Source organism: Monodelphis domestica, chromosome 1 (assembly GCF_027887165.1).
Source record: "Monodelphis domestica isolate mMonDom1 chromosome 1, mMonDom1.pri, whole genome shotgun sequence".
NCBI classification, from domain to species: domain Eukaryota; kingdom Metazoa; phylum Chordata; class Mammalia; order Didelphimorphia; family Didelphidae; genus Monodelphis; species Monodelphis domestica.
Genome location: NC_077227.1, coordinates 426,748,225 through 426,768,724, shown reverse-complemented (window position 1 = coordinate 426,768,724; position 20,500 = coordinate 426,748,225). Strand labels below are relative to the sequence as shown.

The following is a 20,500-nucleotide window of genomic DNA, read 5'->3' as shown; positions in this document are numbered from 1 at the left end:
CAGTCCAGAAGTAATCAAGTGCCCACTTGAGTCACATGTTTATGAAGTGCCTCCCTCACTTATATCGGTAAAATTTAGGTGTGGAAGCAGATGATTTCTTTGGAACTTCAGTATTTCATAATTTGGTGAAAGGTGCAGCCACTTACCCAGGGTCACACTGCTCCAATCAATTAGTCAACACTTGTTAAGCGTCTACTGTTTGCCAGGCACTTATTTTGTTAACCTCCACTTTGTGCCATAATTAGACCTGGTTGCCCATTATGTTTTTTAACTGCACTACGAACCCACTCGCTAGGGGGCAGCAGGAGGCTTGGGTGAGAGTTTACCTAAGGGGCACCATGAATGTAGTACTTGGGGGAGTTGCAGGCAGCCAGGAGGTGTGGGCTTAGGGAAGGTTGGTGCGCGCAGGTGCCTGGTGCGCGCGCTGCAGTTTCTCTATGGGGCACACGGTGGTGCTTTTACTCTCCTCGCCCCGACTCGCTTAGCGGTAGCTAAGGCGCCTTCGCCGTCACCTGCAACCTCAACCGAACACTTTGGATAGGCAAATCTGGAGGGACGGTGGCACGAACCACTCAGCTAGCGAGTAGGCTGCCATGCTAGCTATCCAGCCAATGGGAAGCGAGAAGAGTAGGCAGAGGGGGTGGACCTACGGCACGTTAGGTTGAGGAGTGGGGGTGCTATCTCCCGCCCCTTGGGTGCTGCTGGGGCTGCTGCTGCTGCCGCCGTCGCCGCCGCCGTCGTTGTCGCTGCTGCTGCTGCTGCTGCCGTCGCCGCCGTCACTGCCACCACCACCGCCGCTGCCGCCGCCGCCTCAGCCTCGCGAGCGCAGCGGCCGCCGGAGCAGCTCCCGCGGTGGAGCCGGGGCCGGGGACGGATGGTCAGAGGAGGCCGCCAGCAGCAGCCGCGGTCCCGCCTGCCCTCCAGGTGAGCTGGGGGCCCGGGAAGGGAGGTGGGTGGGGGGAGGGGGAGGGAAGGACCGGGCGGTGAGCATCCGCGGGAAGCGAGGTCGAGGCCCAGGGGGGCGTGAGGGGCAGCGGCCGGGAGGGCGCCTGGGGCCAGGGGCCAGGGTGCAGGCAGCGGCCGGGAGGAGTAAGCTCCCCCCAGTTCCTTCGTTCTGGTCTCAGCTGGAATATTGTGCTCGGCCTTGGGCAGCACATTCGGGGAAGGGTCGTGGCAAACTGGAGGTCCAGAGCAGAGCCGAGGGGATGGTGAGAGCATTGAGGACCGGGCTGTCGGAGCGAGGAGGCAGCAAGAGGGGTCACCCGGTCGCTACCGCCTTCCAGGGTTCTAGGATTCCAGGGGCTGTAGAGTAGGAGGAGGCTCAGATTTGGTCATCTTGGCCCCCAAAGAGAGTGATGAGTGGAAAATGCAAAGGTAGAGCTGGCCATAAGGAAAGGTTTACTGATCCAGAGAGCTGTCCAGAAGTGCCTTCTCGGTGGGGGAGTGGAGTTTTTCATCACCAGAGGTCTTACTTAGAGTGGAGGCTGGATGACCACTTGTTAAGGAAGTTGGAGAGCTGAGGGGTTCTTGACCGTTTTTGTGTTGTCATCGACCCCTTTGGCAATTTGGTGGTCTATGGATCCTTTCTCGGAGTATTGTTTCTAAATATGTGAAATAAGGTGTATGGAATGACAAAGGAGACTGACTGAGATATAGTTATTAAATATATTAAAAAATAAACAAATTCACAGACCCCACATCAAGAGCCGCTCTTGCAGAGAAAATTTTTGCGTTGGTCCAGGTTTCATTCAAGCCAACAATCATGTGTTAAAGTAGTCACTAAATGCTAGTCATTGTGATAGACTCTGGAGATACAAAGAACCAGTCGTTTAATTCAGAAGCTTACATGGAATTCTCTCTCTTCTCTTCCTGGCTTCTTTCAATTCTCGGCTAAAATCTAACCTTCTGCAAAAATGCCTTTCTTCTGAGATAATTTCCAATTTAGCCTGGAAATGCCTTGTCTGTACATAGTTGTTTACATGTTGTCTTCCCAGTTAGATTGTGAGCTTCTTGTCTTTCTTTGAATCCTCAGCTTTTAGCAAAAGTCCTAGAACATAGGTACTTAAATACTTGTTGACCTGCTTTCTCCTGGACACAACGGAGAAACAACTAGTCTAAAACAAGTTTATAGATTGGTAAAAGCAAAATAAAAGAGGAGCAGAAAATCATTTTGATGGGCAGAGGAAAAATTATTAACAAATGAGGGAATAATAGAGGTGGCATTTGAGTTGAGTGTTGAGGAAAGCTCACATCATAGACACAAAGAGGGAGAGCATTGCAGGCATGAGAGATACCCTGTGGAAAGGCACTGAAGTGGAAGATGGAATGTTTTATATAAGGAACTTTAACTAGGCCACATTGGCTGGAACATAGAATATATGGAAAAATGATATGGCATTAGTCATGACATCAATCAAAATAGGGTAGAACCAGGTTGTGAAGGGTTTTAAATGCCAAAAGGAGGATTTTTTTTTTTAACATCAAATCTAGAGGCAGTAGGGAGCCAGTAAACCTTCATGAGAAAGGGAATAACATACTCAAGACTTGTGCTTTAAGAATAGCAGTTTGGCAGAAGGTGTAGCAGATAACTTAAAGAAAGGTAGAAATGGAAAGACCAATTAAGAGGTTAATGTTACAGAGGTAAGGAGGATTTGAACAGAGAAAAAATGGGCAGGTGATTATGAGTGATGTTGAGATAAAAATCTATTAAGTTTGGCAACTGAATTACATGTGGGGGGTGAGGAAGAGGAGAATTGGGAATAATTTCTAGGTTGTAAACTTGGGTGATTGGAGGTATGGTGGTATCCTTGACAGAAATAGGGAAGTGAGGAAGAAGGGTGAACTGAGGGGGGAAGATAATGAATCAAACTCTAGTCATATTGAATTAGAGTTGCCTTTGAGATATCCAGATAGAGATGTCCAGGTAGTTGGGGACTAGAGCTCAGGACAGATTTGGGATCTGTCTATACAGAAGTAATTCAACTCAGGGGAGCAGATGAGATCACTAAGAATGCATACACTTTACAGAGAAGAGAAGAGGACCCATGACAGAACCTTGTAGTACATAGAGAATAGAACATGGATGTTCAAGCAAGGGAAAGTAAGACTGAATGGTGATTGAGGTAGTAATCAGAGAACCAAAAATGAGCAATGTCATGAAAAGCGGGTCTCGAGAATATGAGGGTTATCAGCAATGTTAGATGCCACAGAGGGGGCCATAGCTAGGTGCTTCAGTGGATAGAGAAACAGGCCCAGACTCAGGAGGAACCTGGTTTCAAATTTGGCCTCAGATGCTTCCTAGCTGTGTGACCCTGGGCAAGCTAACCCTGGGCAAGCTATTTAGCCTCAATTGCCTAGCCTTTACCCCTTTTCTGTCTTGGAATTGATATTTAGTATAGATTCTAAGACAAAAGGCAAGGGTTTTTAAAAACCAGTTAAAAAATACTATATAGGGGTTAAGAAGGATAAAGAGTATTAAAAAGCCATTAGGTTTAGCAATAAAGAGATTGTTGCTAACCTTGGAGAGAGGAGCAGTTTTAGTTGAGTAGTGGGTCTGGAGCTGGATTGCACAAAGTTAAGAAGGTTTATGAAGAAGTGGAAGAAAAGAATATAGACAGCTCTTTCTTGGAGTTAGGTGTGAAAAAAATAGAATAGGGAAAGCAAAAAGAGTAGCAGTTGGTTTGAAAAAATAACAGGGTCAAGTGAGAGAGAGAAAGAGAGAGCGAGAGAGAGAGAGAGAGAATGAGAGTGAGGGAGGGAGTGTGTGTGTTCATGTGTGCGTGTGTAGATCTAGGATCCCTTAACACAGTTTTAGGCAGGGGAGATAAAGTAGGTAAAGGTTCAACATTAGAGGAAATCATTAAGGACCACTCCTTCTTTCTTCTTCCCTGTCTTCCCCAGAAGACTGAGAGGAATAAGTTAAAGGGCACAAATAGAAGGATAGAGCCTGGAGTAAAGGAGAAAAGAATAGGGATGATAACGGGATTTTAGGAATAGTTGGGGAAAAGAGAGAAATTATGATGAATGGCTTTGATTTTTAAAAATATTTTTTTTCAATGAACAAAAAGTCTATTTTTCTCTCCATCTCACTTCCCCCTTACTACTGGAAAAAAAAGAAAAAACAAAATCCTTATTATGAATATGCATGGGGACTTGAGAAGAAAAAGTTTGGAATATATATACTGGGGGATTCTGCAGTAGAGAGTCAATCAGAGAAGAGTAAAAGGATTATTACTATGTAGCTATAAGAGTCCAGATGAAATGAGAACAAAATTGTAGCAGGACCAATTAGCACAGCTGTGTGACTTCAGCTGTTTCCAGAAGCATATGAGTAGAAGCAGAGATGTATTATAAAGGTAAATTCAGGGTTGGAATTTGGAAAGGATGAGCTAAGCAAACTAGAACAAGGGGGCAAGCAGTTTGAGGACAGAGGACAAAATTGAACTGGATTCAGGATTCTGAAGGGACAAAAGTGAGGCAGGAACAGGGATAAAAGACTGAAAGGAAAGAGTGACTGAAGATTGCTGTAAGGATGAAAAATAGGTTTAGGAGGGGTGAGGCACAAGAAGAGATGGCAAAATAGGAAGTTAAATTAGGAATTTCAAAGTTCTAGATTTCAGTAGGGGAACATTCATAAATAATAATAAGATTAAGGATATAACCATCTTTACATGCAGCTGAGGTGAAGATGCAACTTCTGAGAATTAGGATTTTGATGAGGAAACATCTACATGTTTCACTGGAAGAGGTTGGGGTACAGAGTCAGATGGAACCAGTTCTTGAATTCCATGAGAAAAGGTGCGTAGATAATTAGATATAGATTATCCATATTTGGATGATTAGGTTGTTGACTGATATGAGATTGGACTAAAGGATTTTTGAGATTCTGTGAGGAAATAAGGCAGTGTTTATGAAAGAGGTAGAGGACAACAGGAGCTGAGAGTTGTGGTAGAATTGGGTTATGGGCAAGAATTGGAAGAATAGCTTTGAGCCTATTAGGAGACTGAGGGCATGAAAGTGTGAGGAATGACCCTCGAGAGACAATAGGTGTGGTTAGTTAGCTATGTGTATAAGGGGTTGAACTGAGAGGCCTTGAACCTAGAGAACCAAGCTTGAGGAGCATATGCCATGGAGAGACATTGATTAGTAAAGCAGTGATAATTAGGGACCAAGTTCTTAAGATTAGTGAGTGTGGGAGGGGTCAGAATACAAGGAGTTAGTTTGTTATATAGATAGGCTGAGCTGTGAAGAACAATGGACACTGGCACTAGACTATAAGGGGTCAGGAGGCAAGAGGTCTGGATTGTAAAGAGAAGAGCAGTGAACAGGTAATCTTGGCTATGAGAGATAGTGAGCACAGAGGATTGTACTCTAGGGGGACATTGAACTCTTCTGTTAGCATAGAAAGCATAGGTGGTTTGGGTTTACTTTCTTTGCTTTTTTGTCTAGACATCTGAAAGACAGGGAATTGAAGGGAAAGAAAGGGCCCAGATGACTAAAAGCTAGAGGATTGTTTGTTAATGGAATGTTCACCATACCTTATAGAGTCCATGAACAGATCATAGCAGCTCTATACAGTCAGGGGTAATTGAGTATGTTTCCATAAGGCAGTAGACCCTTTAGGCCTGATTGTGGATGGCATTAGGTATATATAAGGCTAATCTGGTCTGTGAGAGGCAGCATATAAAGGAACCTGGCTTGAAGGTGTTTTTTGGTATTTTGAATTTGCTGAATTGATAGATGTGCATTGTGTTATGAGCATATATTATATAGAATCCAGTGATCATACGGGAGCAGTAGTCCTCATTTGGCCTGAATGGTAAACATGGAATCATTGCACACAGGATTTTCTTTTTCCTTTTTTTTTTAACCCCTTACCTTCCATCTTAGAATCAATACTGTATATTGGCTCCAAGGCAGAAGAATGGTAAGGCCTAGGCAATGGGGGTTAAGTGACTTGCCCAGGGTCACACAGCTGGGAAGTGTCTGAGGCCAGATTTGAACCCAGGACCTCCTATCTCTAGGCCTGGCTTTCAATCCATTGAGCTATCCAGCTGCCCCCATACAGAGGATTTTCAAGGTTGGGTGTCAGATTAGTTTTGGGTCAATATGACTCAGCGACCCCTCCCTCTACCCTGCCCTCAACACCCTCACTTTCTAATAATGCTTTATCTATTTGGTCTCTATAGACTAACTGGCACAGTGGAGAAACCACCTCGAAAACGGAAAACCAGGTAAGTTCTGGGTCATATTTGATTGTGGTACTTGATAGCTACACCCTTCCCAAATTCTTCATTGATTTATTTAATATGTATAATTTAAAAACATAGAAGACCTATATTGTCTTTTTTTTAGTGTAAACTTTTGATTACTTGGGACAAAAAGGTCATGGATAATTGAAACCATTAATATTCCTAAATTATTTTTTATTTCATTCATATTTTAGCCTATATGTTTTTCTGCTTAATATTTATTGTTTAAAATTCATTAAAGTTTTCCTTCTCTTCTTCCTACCTTCTTCCTTGACTGAGAAAGCAAAAAAAAAAAACAACAGCAAAAAACAACCTTGCTATAGACAAGTATTGTCAAGCTAAATAAATTTCAAAGTTGATCATATCCAAAAAAAAGGTTTCATGCTGTTTCCTAAATCCATCCCTTTTTACTTTGAAGGTAGGTAGCATCATGAGTCCTCTGGGACTCAACCTCTAGTTAAATTAAAAAAAAATTTTTTTAAAGCATTGCTATAAGGGGTGTTAGGTGGCTCAGTGGATTGAGAACTAGTTTTGGGAGGTTCTGGGTTCAAATTTGGCTTCAGATACTTCCTAGCTGGGTGCTACTAGGCTAGTCACTTAATCACAGTTGCGTAGCCCATCCTGCTCTTCTGCCTTGGAACCAATACTTGTTTTGATTTTAAGCTAGAAGGTAAGGTTAAAAAAAAATATACATAGTTATCTTTTTGTTTTTATGTCATCTACATTCCCCTCTTTAGTCTTCTCTCCCAGAAAGCCATACCCTATAATAAAGAAGGAAAAAGGAGAAAGAAAGAAAAAAATTAACTAATATGTGGAGAAAGTCCGTTATGCAGTATTATCACACCTGAGGTTCCACACCTCTGCAAAGAAGTTGGGGAGGTGTCTTCTCATTTCTTTTCTTTGACTGTTATCATTTTGCAATTTTCTGTTTTGACTGTTTTATTGTTCTTTTTGTTTACATTGTTGTTTTTCAGTTCTCTTTACGTTATATTGGTTCATATGTGTCTATATATGTTCTATATTTATTATGTTCATTGTTTCTTATAGCACAGTAATATTCCACTACATTCATGTTTCACAGTTTGTTTAGCTTATTACATCTACTTTTTTTTAATTCTTTGCGATTACAAAAAGGGGTTTATAATTTTAAACTTTTTCCCATAATACTTTTATTAGAACTTCAAGCAAGTTTATTATTTTTTAATTAAAATTGTTTTGCCATATTACCTTTTCTTTGCTTATTTTTTGAAATAAGCAATTAAGTGTCTGGAAGGTAGGGAATTAGAGAGTAGAAGAGTCTGATAACCCACAAATTAGAATTGTCCCTTAAATCATGAAAAGTTAAAGTTGCCTTTCAAAAATGCCACTAAGACATCTTAACAACTCTAATTATGAGGTGGTTAATTTTAAATGGATACAGAAATAAAGCAATTAGGCTGAAATGGCCATTGATATGCTTATTAAATTATTTTAGTTTGAATAAAGCCTCCTAGGTACCCATTTTGTTGATTAGATGTTAATAGTAAGAATGAAAATGGCTAACCACCTTTTCTAATCCCTTTCAATGGCAGAGTATTATTAGTAATGGTTGAAGCTTTTATTTTCAATATACTAGTGGGCTTTAGTACTTGTACAATAAAACATTTTTGAAGGTAAATGTAAAGTTTATATGATCTAGGGACCTCAGGCCATCAGTTCCAACTCATTTTATAGCTGAGAAAATTGGAGCCCAGAGAAGTTTCTGACTTGCTGACATTACAAAGGTAGTAAGCTTCAGAGATAGTTTTTGTCTGATGCCTGTATGTGTATACTACACACACACACACACACACACACACACACACACACACACACACACACACCTGTCTGTGTATCTATCTTTCTATATGTTTTTAGTTCAAGTCTTTCAATAATATTTTTTGTGAACTGGAAATGACTTATGAGTTCTCAAATGGCAATGCCAATGGAATCTCCAAAGTTCTGCTAGGTCCTACCAGAATGGATAGGTTTCAGGTATAAACTAGGCCTTGTTTGTTAACCAAGGATCAGCCTGACTTCATTCAGGTAGCCTTATTGCTAGAAAGTGAGCTGTTGATGAATATTTTTGGCCATAGGAACTCCTGAAGATTACTTTTTCATGAAGTAGCTAGGTGGTATAGTTGACAGAGTATTGGATCTAGAGTCAGGAAGACCTAAGTTCCTAACTTCAAATACAGCTTTAGATACTTACGAGTTGTATGACCCCAGTCAAATCACTTAATTTCTGTTTACCTCAGTTTCATCTGTAAAATGGGGATAATATTAGCATCTTACTTCCAGGTTAACAACTCTGGCAGGATCAAATGAAATATTATTTGGAACATACTTAGCACAGTGTCTGGCACATAATATGTTTTGTATAAATGTTAGCTGCTATTATTATTATTGTTATTATTATAATCATCTCCTGGGCTACTTAGTCTTAGAGAGTGATTATGATCTACATTGATGATGGGAGTATCCACATTGATGAAATCATATATAACTTCAAGTAGTAGCTTAGATAATGAAATTGATAAAACTAATCATTTTCTTGCTTTATGTTTTCTGGGGTAAATAAAAAACAATCTGAGTGTGTGGTTTCAGTAGATTTAGGGTACATTATGAAGTCTTAAAAATTTTATTTATGCTTTTTTAATCTTGTCATTTCCAGCAAATGATCCTCACTTGTAACAGGAAGTACAGTTAAGCCAAATAAAATGCTGAAAGTAAGATAATCTGTTAAATTGCTTCACAAATCTTAATGTGCAAAGTGATAATGATAATTATTATCATAAGACATATCTGACAGCATGTGCATTTGTAATTTACCACTTCTCTACTGAAAATATGGAAGTATAGCTCACCGTAGGTCTCTTGGTAATTGCATTGATCCAAGTTCAAACACCTTTTAGAATTATTTTCCTAGATGTTACTGTCATCACTATGTATTTCCCTTCTTATTTTGTTACACATTAATTTATATGAGTCTTCTGTGGTGGTTCTTAATGCTCTGACCATGCTGCTTTATTAAGTAGGCAGATACTGGGACCCTTGTTCTTTGTGTGCTGTAGGGAAAGATGTTATTGCTGTTATTCAGAGTAAGGAAATTTATTCCTGTTTTTTTTTAAAATAATAACTTGTCAATAATGACTGTAGTGAGGTAATAAGTCTTTTCTTATCTCATTGGAGTCATAGTGGTTGTTATATACAGTAATAAAGATTTTCTTCATACTCTAGGGTTTGATTTTTTTTTGGTGTTGTAATCTTAAAACACAAGAGACTAAGGCATTATAATAGTTTCAATAGATTGAATATGTGCTTTTGTTATGTCAGGTAAATCAGAATAAATTGACTTTTCTCCAAGGTGGTTGTAGTTTGCTGTTGCCTCTTTTTCCTGAAGCATTCACTTCAGTAAGTCATCAGCATATGCAGCCTGGATCCCTTGAGACAGTTGCTATGTGGTACACAATGAGGAACAGAGAGAATCTGTTTACTGTTCCATAGGAAAATGGGAAAATTTTGTCAGTTTAACAACAAAAAAAAGAAAACAATGTGTATATATTTATCTTCCACGTTCCAGAATTTCTTTTACTGATAAAACTTCTGTTTTTTAGAATCAATACTTTAACATGGTATTGTAACTTAAAAGAGTGTTGAAGATTAGACAAAGAGGCCTAATTTAAATTCAGTTACAGTTTTCTGTTTAAAAAAAATGGTGGTGCAGTATAGATATGAGTCCTTGGGTCTTAGATTTTGAGTCATAAAGATCCACATTCAGATCCCTTCTCTGAGGTGTAGGAACACTGTAACCAAATGTAGTTACTTTACTTCTTGGAATCTTAGTTTTCTTGTTTGTAAAGTGGGAGTGATATTAATAGTATCTGTCTCACAGGGTTGTTCTGAGCAACCAGTGGAGGTATGTAAGGCACTTTGCAAACTTAAGCTCCGTATATACTATGGTGTGCAAATTAACTGAGACAAACTAAAATTTATTATAAAGTGTACCTTATATCTTTGTACATCTTCAGATAATCTTTTAATATGCATTATGCCCTTTTGCTATAATAATTTATTTTACAAATTCATTTCACAAGATTTTTTGACACATTTTAAAACTCTGTGTTGTGGTACTATACTTTTGTCACACTGCATATTATAATAGTGTACCTTTGAAAAAATTTTTTTCCAAGCCTACTCCTGATTATCATAAGTTTTTAAAAAGGCTTTAAACAAGTTGAGTCTCCAAGCTACTAAAACATGTTTAACTTCCATTTCCTCTGAAATTCACCTGACTTTTCCTGAAGTACAGCATGGTATAGTGTTGTATTGTTATATCCCATCTTCATTTGAAAATTTTTGTAATTCTGAAACAATTATGTATCTCACAATATCTGGGTATTTTTCAGAGTTCATCATTCCCACAATAGGGACAAGACCTCTAAGTCCATTAAAAATAAACAAATTTCCACATTTTTTTTTTAAAGTGGATCTTTTACAGTCTGATGAAGATGACCATATTGGTATAGGTTTGCTTGGAATTCTGACAGTAATTTTGTAGCTATTGTCTTGAATGAAAAAGTAAGTTTTGTTACTTGAGGTAATATGAGTAAAGTGCTCTGTTAACCCTGAAGTACTATATAATTATTAACTATTATTATCAGTTAAATTTTTTTCCAATCTTCATTACTTTTCTTTTTACTTTTTTTAAACCCTTACCTTCTGTCTTGGATTGGCTCCAAGGCAGAAGAGTAGTAAGGGCTAGGCAATGGGGGTCAAGTGACTTGCCTAGGGTCACACAGCTGGGAAGTGTCTGAGGCCACATTTGAACCCAGCACCTCCTGTCTCTAAGTCTGACTTTCAATCCACTGAGCCACCCAGCTGCCCCCCTCATTACTTTTCTTATGTCCTATGGCATGGATTTATTTTTTTCTTTATAGGAATTTAGCTCCTCACTGTGTGCCATTATAGAGAAAGCCAAGTCCTCCAAGCTGCCAGGTACCTTGGCAAATGTTAGCTTATTTTCTGATGATTAAGTAACCTATTTTGTAGCAATAATTTCACTTCAGTGTTTTTTTTTTTAATTTTTACTATACTTTCCTTTGGATTTGGGTGAGGCTAATTCTGGTTCAGCACAAATTCGAATCATCCATGAAACTCATGATTTTCCCAGACCATCAACCATTGCAGTATCTCTAACAGTTGTTGAAGTGTGCTCCTTAAAGAGCCACAACTTTTGCATGTTTCTTTTGAGAAATACCTATTATTAAAACTGTCAAACTGAAAACATAAAAACAAAAATTGTATGTTTGGCACAAAATCTGACATTCAACTGATAAAACTAATTAAATATGGAGCATTAGCTAAATCTGTTTTCAACCGGTCTAGGTTAGACTAAAGGTCAAGTCTAGGGTTAGTAGCAGAAACATACACACAAATGAAACTAAAAATTATTGTTTGTTCCAAGTGATTTGTGCCCCACAGAATTATCATATTGTTAAAGTCAGAGGGGAAAAATCCTAGTTAACATTATTTAGAGAAACACATAAAAATTGAATTGATATAATTTAACAGATGCAATATCTTTGTTTTTCTTTAATTCAATGGATCTGACACTTCATTCACATGTGCTTATATTCTCTGACTTTTGTCCATGTCTTACAAAGGGATTCAGCTTATGCGTTGAAAGCCCTTGACTGTGTGGACACTTGGAATATGAAGGCTATTCAGTTATATTTTGCTTCACTACTTCATTTTTCAGTCAGAAAGTCTCTCTGATGTTTTTTTCCTCTTCTAAAATTCTTGTTTGGAAATGGTGCTGCATCTCACTCACACCCATCATTTGCTTCTCTGTTGCTTTTTGGGTGACCTGTGATTTTTTGGGAGACTTTGGTATCATATGATTTGGAGCCATAGCATCACGGGACAAATATTGTTTAAAAGATGGGCCTTTATTTCAAGAAGAAACTCAGGATCATTAAAAGTCCTGATCAATTTTTCTCTCTCTTTTTTAAAATCTTATTTTATTTTTAAAAAATTTACATGGTCACATGATTCTTGTTGTTTCCCCTCCCTTCTTTACTCCCTCCTCCTGGAGTCAACAGCAATTTCACTGGGTTATACATATATTATCACTTGATCAGTTTTCTGAAAGCATTTAATCTATATTCTGGTGATTTCAGTTCCAGCTCACCTTTTATTCATTGTGCTTGTTAAAGATCTGTATGTTGATTGACCAACTCTGTGGGTTGTCTATTGAGTTGCATATTGTAGTAGGATTACATTTTTTTAAATTTAGAGTTATTTTTCCCAATTACATGTAATAATAATTTTCAACATGAATTTTCCAAAATTATTAGATTCAAACTGCCTTCCCTGCTCCCTTTTTTTCCTCTATTCAGAAATGGTAAGTATTTGATCTGGGCCATACATGTATTACTATGCAAAACACACATATTGGTCATTGTTGTAAGAGCACACTCATTCAAAACCCTAACCCTAAATAAAGCTGAAAATAAACTGATGTGCTTTGATCTGCATCTCATTCCAACAGTTCTTTCTCTGGAGATAAATAACATTCCCTGTCCTTCAGAAAATTGTCCCATATCATTGCATTGTTGGGAGTGGTCAAGGCTTTCACAGTTGATCATCATACATTATTGTTACTGTTTATAGTGTTCTTGGTTCTGCTTATTTTGCTTTGCATCAGTTCATGTAGTTCAGGGGTCCCCAAACTTTTTACACAGGGGACCAGTTCACTGTCCCTCAGACTGTTGGAGGGCTGGACTATTAAAAAAAAAAGAACAAATCTATATATCACTGCCTGGGATAGTAGAGGCTGCAGCTTTGGCTGTGATGGGTCTGTCACACCACAGACCCATCACCACCACCACTATACTGGGCAGCAGTATACACAGTGTGGAATCCCCTCCGCCAGATCTCCACTTACCATGCTGACATCTTCCATTGTGCAGCCACATAATCCTTTATGCAGCTCCTCGTTCTCATTCAGTTACTCTCAGAACAAGGTGCCACGCAAAGGATTATGTCACCAGAAGTAGTACTGTATGTGAGTGATGCCACTCTTTGTGGCACTGCCATATACGGTGCTCCTCTCACTGACCACCAGTGAAAGAGGTGACCTCAGGGGGCTGCAGTTTGGGGACCCCTTGTAAACCTTAAAATTTCTTAGACTTATAAATGTTGGAAATTTCACCATTGGGAAATTTCATACTTGAAAAATTTCCTATTGATAGTGGGAACTCTATTGGAATGTGAACCCCATTGGCATGGGAGGTTCCTCCTCCTCCCTTCTTAAGATTACTTTAGGACAGAAACCTTTTGCTGAACAATGGAAAGGGCTTTGACCTATGCTTAAGCATAGAACAGGAAGTTCTTTGAGTCATGATTGATTTTAGAATTGATACAATAGAGATACTTGGAATGACAGAACCAGGTCTTGGAAAATACAATCTCCACCCCACTCAGTCCTAACAGGATTTAGGAAGGGCTGCAGCAAAGGATCAAGATTTAATTATTTGAGAATATGACCTTCAACAGACATGTGCAAACCCACAGACCTCTGGGCGGTCCTGGGTTAAGCTAGAGCCACCATTGGCACAGGGAAGACATGGACAGTGATTGGTAGATGTGAGAACTGAGGGGAGGGAACTTGGATGGTTTCCTTAAAGATAGAGGGGACTGAGGACTGAGGGGTGGTTGGTTGGAGAGGCTTTTGCTCTGAGAGGTGGTGCTTTGAGAAGTTTGCTCTGAAGGAAGCTGGAGGTGGAGGCCCCTGAGACTGTTTCTCCATTTTGGTCACATGAGTGATAGGGACTGATCTCTTTTCCTTGCCTCAGCTATCTAAGGGCTTGGGCCTTTTGGCCCAGCCTAAACAGAAGGGGTATTTAAGCCCTATTCCCTTCTCTCCCCTTTCTTTCTCTCTCTCTCTCTCTCCCTCTCTCTGTCTCTAATACCTTTCTTCCTCCTGTTTGTAATTAAACTCCATAAAAGGTTGACTGCTGACTTGAGTTTTCATTTAGGAATTACATAGCTGAATTCCTTGGCGACCTTAAATTAATATATATCAGTCTTTTAAAGTGATTTCCTTGTCACATTGTGGCGACCACGAAGGGACAAGGAAAGCTGGGTAGCTCAGTAGATTGAGAGCCAGACCTAGAGACGGGAGGTCCTAGGTTCAAATCTGGCCTCTGACATTTCCCAGCTGTGTGACCCTGGGCAAGTCACTTGAGCCCCATTGTCTAGCCCTTACTGCTCTTTGGCCTTAGAACCAATACACAGTATTGATTCCAAGATGGAAGGTTAAAAAAAAAAATTCTTAGATTTAATACACCCTGATGTAGATCTTTCCAGCTTTTTCTGAAAGCATCCTGCTTATCATTTCTTATAGCACTATAGTATTCCATCAGTATTGTTACACTTTTATCCACTTTCTTTACCCTCAATATAGATTGCTAAGCCAAGTTCTTTTGAATGATTATGTATTTTATTTAGGGGAGGGTGCAGTGTTCTGAAGCTTGATTGATTTAGTCCAATGTCATCTGCAAATAAGAGCTTATGAAGGAAATCTCCATCTACAGGGAATCTCTTTTCCTTTTAGGCTGTGCACAGAGTATCCTCAATGACTATGGAAAATTCATTTTACAAGCATACGTCTGCCTGTTTTATTCCTTGCCTGATATTAATGATCAGAGGGTCATTGAACAAAGCTATTGCTCTTATGCCTTTTAGAGAATCCTGTATAATTTTAACATGCACAGGAGATGATTGTGGGAAAATCTTATCTGACTTCAAAGAATCCTTTACTCTGACAGCTGGCCTGGGTAGTTTATTAATCTCCTAATACTTTTCCCTTGTTTTCTACTGTCTCCTAGTTATTGATTTGTAGCACTATTCCATCCATTTTGACTGTTTACCTTTAATTTACTCTGCCGACTGGTTATTAAGAGCTTACACAACCTCCTACTCAAACCAGAAATCTCTTCTATAATATCTCTGAGAAATAATCATTAAAATATTTTTTTACTTTTCTCCTTTATATACGCACATTTTAAGGATTATTTCATTCAGTTCATCACATTTGCATTTAGAACTTTCAAAAGTCTTGCTTTTAGACTTAATTTTTCATTTCTCAATGTCCCTGTAATTTTTCCATGACCAAGAAAGAACTGTGCTTTTAAAAACATGTAACGTAAAGGGGCAGATAGGCAACCCAGTGGGCAGAGAGCCAGGCCAAGAGACAGGATAGGATGTCTTGGGTTCATATGTGACTTCAGATACTTCCTAGCTGTGTAACCTCTACCCCTTATTGTTCTTGTGCCTTAGAACCAATATATAGTATTAATTCTAAGATGGAAGGTAAGGATTTTTTTTAATCCACTGTGTTATATAGCTGCCCTTGCATGTACTTTAAATAAGACAAATGAACAATAAGCTGTGCATTATATATTTGTATACATTGAATGATAGATGTGCTATATCATAAGCCTACCTTTTGGTCACATAAACAATTTTGACATCTTGATTTTTTTTTGCATTGACTAAATCAATATATTGCATATTACATACATAGATAGTAAAGCACATGGATTTCCTTTGTGCTTGTCTGCTATTAGAGCAAAAATCCTGTGGATAACTTTATAGAATCCTAGGGTACTACAGAATGAGAAATTTTGGAATAGAGGGTCTTGAATCTTCTAATTCTGAACTTTTATGATTTTTGGAAAAGAAGATTTTTCAATACTAGAGGATTTGTTTAATGTCTGAAATATAGCATGCCTACTTAATTGGCCAATTTTTTGTTGGACAGGTAAACAGAGATGAAAATTCAATTAGAAATCTGAATACCGGGGGCAGCTGGGTAACTCAGTGGATTGAGAGCTAGGCCTAGAGACGGGAGGTCCTAGGTTCAAATTTGACCTCAGACCTTTCCCAGCTGTGTGACCCTGGGCAAATCGTGTGACCCCCATTGTCTAGCCCTTTCCACTCTTCTGTCTTGGAGCCAATACACAGTATTGGCTCCAAGACAGAAGGTAAGGGTTTAAAAAAAAATGAAATCTGAATACCTGGATGAAGGAGGTAATAACAAATCAAGGGGGTAAAATGAGATTTTTATTGTTTCTCACAGAGTGAAGAATGTGAGATTCCAATTTGGATACAATTTTATCTAACGTCAAGAGAACTGGTAAAATATAGCTAGCAGGTTGGGTGAACTCCCTCTGGCAGGTTTATGGAGGACATGGATAATATCTCATACATGAATACAGATGAGGTATTATTAGATTTGTTGCAAATAATTTTCTTACCAATAAAAATCTGCATTCTTTGAGGTATTAAGCAAAATGTTTGTGATAAAGTCATTACATAATGCTATATGCTTATCTTTATTCCAGAAATATGTTATCCAAAAACTATAATAATTTCCCTACATTTTTGTTATCTTCTGATGCCTTTTTTGACTCTTTTTTCAATTACATGTAAAAATAATTTTTTACAATTGTTTTCTTTTTTCTTTTTTCTTCTCTTTTCTTTTCTTTTAATTTTTATTTGGTCATTTCCAAACATTATTCATTGGAAACAAAGATCATTTTCTTTTCTTCCCTCCCCCCCCTCCCACCACCTCTCCCATAGCCCACGCACAATTCCACTGGGTGTCACATGTGTTCTTGATTCAAACCCATTTCCATGTTGTTGGTATTTGCATTAGAGTGTTCATTTAGAGTCTCTCCTCAGTCATCTCCCCTCCACCCCTATAGTCAAGTAGTTGCTTTTCCTCAGTGTTTTTACTCCCACAGTTTATCTTCTGCTTGTGGATAGTGTTTTTTAGATCCCTGCAGATTGTTCAGGGACATTGCATTGCCACTAATGGAGAAGTCCATTACCTTCGATTGTACCACAATGTATCGGTCTCTGTGTATAATGTTTTCCTGGTTCTGCTCCTTTAGCTCTGCATCACTTCCAGTCTCCATGGAATTCCTCCACTTTATTATTTCTTTTAGCGCAATAGCATTCCATCACCAATATATACCACAATTTGTTCAGCCATTCCCCAATTGAAGGGCATCCCCTCATTTTCTAATTTTTGGCCACCACAAAGAGTGCAGCTATGAATATTCTTGTACATGTCTTTTTCCTTATTATCTCTTTGGGGTACAAGCCCAGCAGTGCTATGGCTGGATCAAAGGGCAGACAGTCTTTTATCGCCCTTTGGGCATAGTTCCAAATTGTCCTCCAGAATGGTTGGATTAATTCACAACTCCACCAGCAATGAATTAGTGTCCCTACTTTGCCACATCCCCTCCAGCATTCATTACTTTCCATAGCTGTTATGTTAGCCAATCTGCTAGGTGTGAGGTGATACCTCAGAGTTGTTTTGATTTGCATCTCTATGATTACAAGAGATATAGAACACTTTTTCATGTGTTTATTAATAGTTTTGATTTCTTTGGCTGAGAACTGCCTGTTCATGTCCCTTGCCCATTTATCAATTAGGGGAATGGCTTGATTTTTTGTACAATTGATTTAGCTCTTTGTAAATTTGAGTAATTAAACCTTTGTCAGAGGTTTTTATGAAGATTGTTTCCCAATTTGTTGCTACCCTTCTGATTTTAGTTACGTTGGTTTTGTTTGTACAAAACCTTTTTAATTTGATGTAGTCAAAATTATTTATTTGACATTTTGTGGCTCTTTCTAAGTCTTGCTTGGTTTTAAAATCTTTCCCTTCCCAAAGGTCTGACATGTATACTATTATGTGTTCACCTAATTTACTTATAGTTTCCTTCTTTATGTTCAAGTCATTCACCCATTCTGAATTTATCTTGGTGTGGGGTGTGAGGTGTTGATCCAAACCTAATCTCTCCCATACTGTCTTCCAATTTTCCCAGCAGTTTTTATCAAATAATGGATTTTTGTCCCAAAAGCTGGGGTCTTTGGGTTTGTCATAAACTGTCTTGCTGAGATCATTTACGTCAAGTCTATTCCACTGATCCTCCTTTCTGTCTCTTAGCCAGTACCAAATTGTTTTGATAACCACTGCTTTATAGTATAGTTTGAGATCTGGGACTGCAAGGCCATCTTCCTTTGTATTTTTTTTCATTATTTCCCTGGATATCCTTGATACTTTATTCTTCCAAATGAACTTTGTTATGGTTTTCTCTAATTCAGTAAAATAGTTTTTTGGTAGTTCAATGGGTATGGCACTAAATAGATAGATAAGTTTGGGTAGGATGGTCATTTTTATTATGTTAGCTCGTCCCACCCATGAGCAATCAATGTTTTTCCAATTGTTTAGATCTAGTTTTAGCTGTGTGGAAAGTGTTTTGTAGTTGAGTTCATATAGTTCCTGTGTTTGTCTTGGCAGATAGATTCCTAAGTATTTTATATTGTCTAGGGTGATTTTGAATGGTATTTCGCTTTCTAATTCTTGCTGCTGAAATGGGTTAGAGATATATAGAAATGCTGATGACTTATGTGGGTTTATTTTGTATCCTGCAACTTTGCTAAAGTTGTTGATTATTTCGACTAACTTTTTGGTTGATTCTCTAGGATTCCTTAAGTAAACCATCATATCATCTGCAAAGAGTGATAGCTTGGTCTCCTCATTGCCTATTTTAATACCTTCAATTTCTTTTTCTTCTCTAAGTGCTACTGCTAGTATTTCTAGTACAATGTTAAATAATAGAGGTGATAATGGGCATCCTTGTTTTACTCCTGATCTTATTGGAAAGGCTTCTAGTTTATACCCATTGCAGATGATGTTTGCTGATAGTTTTAGAAATATACTGTTTTATTATTTTTAGGAAAGGCCCTTCTATTCCTATACTTTCTAGTGTTTTCAATAGGAATGGGTGTTGTATTTTATCAAAGGCTTTTTCTGCATCTATTGAGATAATCATGTGATTTTTGTCAGTTTGCTTGTTAATATGGTCAATTATGTGGATGGTTTTCCTAATATTGAACCATCCTTGCATTCCTGGTATGAATCCTGCCTGATCATAGTGGATGACCCATGTGATGACTTGCTGCAGTCTTTTTGCTAGTATCCTATTTAAGATTTTTGCGTCTATATTCATTAGGGAGATCGGTCTATAGTTTTCTTTCTCTGTTTTTGACCTGCCTGGCTTTGGGATCAGTACCATGTTTGTGTCGTAGAATGAATTTGGTAGAACTCCTTCTTGGCCTATTCTGTCAAATAGTTTGTTTAATATTGGGATTAGTTGTTCTTTTAATGTTTGATAGAATTCATTTGTGCATCCATCGGGCCCTGGGGATTTTTTCTTCGGGAGTTCTTTGATGGCTTGTTCATTTTCGTTTTCTGATATGGGGTTGTTAAGGTAATTTATTTCTTCCTCTTTTAGTCTAGGTAATTTATATTTTTGTAAGTATTCATCCATATCACCTAGATTGCCATATTTGTTGCCATATAATTGGGCATAGTAGTTTTTAATGATTACCTTAATTTCCTCTTCATTAGAGGTGAGGTCTCCTTTTTCATCTTAGATACTGTCAATTTGGTTTATTTCTTTCCTTTTTTTAATTAGACTGACTAGTACTTAGTCTATTTTATTTGTTTTTTCAAAGTACCAACTTCTAGTCTTATTTATTAAATCAATAGTTTTTTGACTTTCAGTTTTATTAATTTCTCCTTTGATTTTTAGGATCTCTAATTTAGTCTTCAATTGAGGATTTTTAATTTGTTCACTTTCTAATTTTTTAATTTGCATGCCCAATTCATTGACCTCTGACCTTCTTAATTTGTTAATATATGAACTCAAGGATATAAATTTCCCCGAGTACCGCTTTGGCTGCATCCCATAGGGTTTGAAAGGATGTCTCATCATTGTCATTTTCTTCAATGAAGTTATTAATTGTTTCTATGATTTGTTCTTTAACTAACTGGTTTTGGAGAATCATATTGTTTAATTTCCAATTAATTTTCGATTTACCTCTCCATGTTCCCTTACTAATTATTGTTTTCATTGCATTGTGATCTGAGAAAGTTGCATTTATTATTTCTTCTCTTTTGCACTTGTTTGCAGTGTTTTTATGCCCTAATACATGGTCAATTTTTGTGAATGTACCATGTGCTGCAGAAAAGAAGGTATATTCCTTTTTATCCCTATTTATTTTTCTCCACATGTCTACTAACTCTAATTTTTCTAAGATTTCATTCACTCCTCTTACCTCTTTCTTATTTATTTTTTGGTTTCATT

General features: G+C 38.1%; 1 protein-coding gene across 2 annotated transcripts in view; it reads left to right on the top strand.

Moving 5' to 3' along the window:
• The first annotated feature begins 512 nt into the window (after window positions 1–512).
• SCAI (suppressor of cancer cell invasion) overlaps window positions 513–20,500 on the top strand; it is a 207,494-nt gene continuing 187,506 nt past the window's right edge. The window contains exons 1-2 of one of the 2 annotated variants that reach the window (XM_056812133.1): window positions 513–924; window positions 6,189–6,233. In XM_056812133.1, coding sequence (XP_056668111.1) covers window positions 875–924; window positions 6,189–6,233 — 95 coding nt within the window. In that variant the 5' untranslated portion in view covers window positions 513–874. The remainder of the gene's footprint in view (window positions 925–6,188; window positions 6,234–20,500) is intronic. The other variant, XM_056812132.1, reaches the window with a different exon arrangement.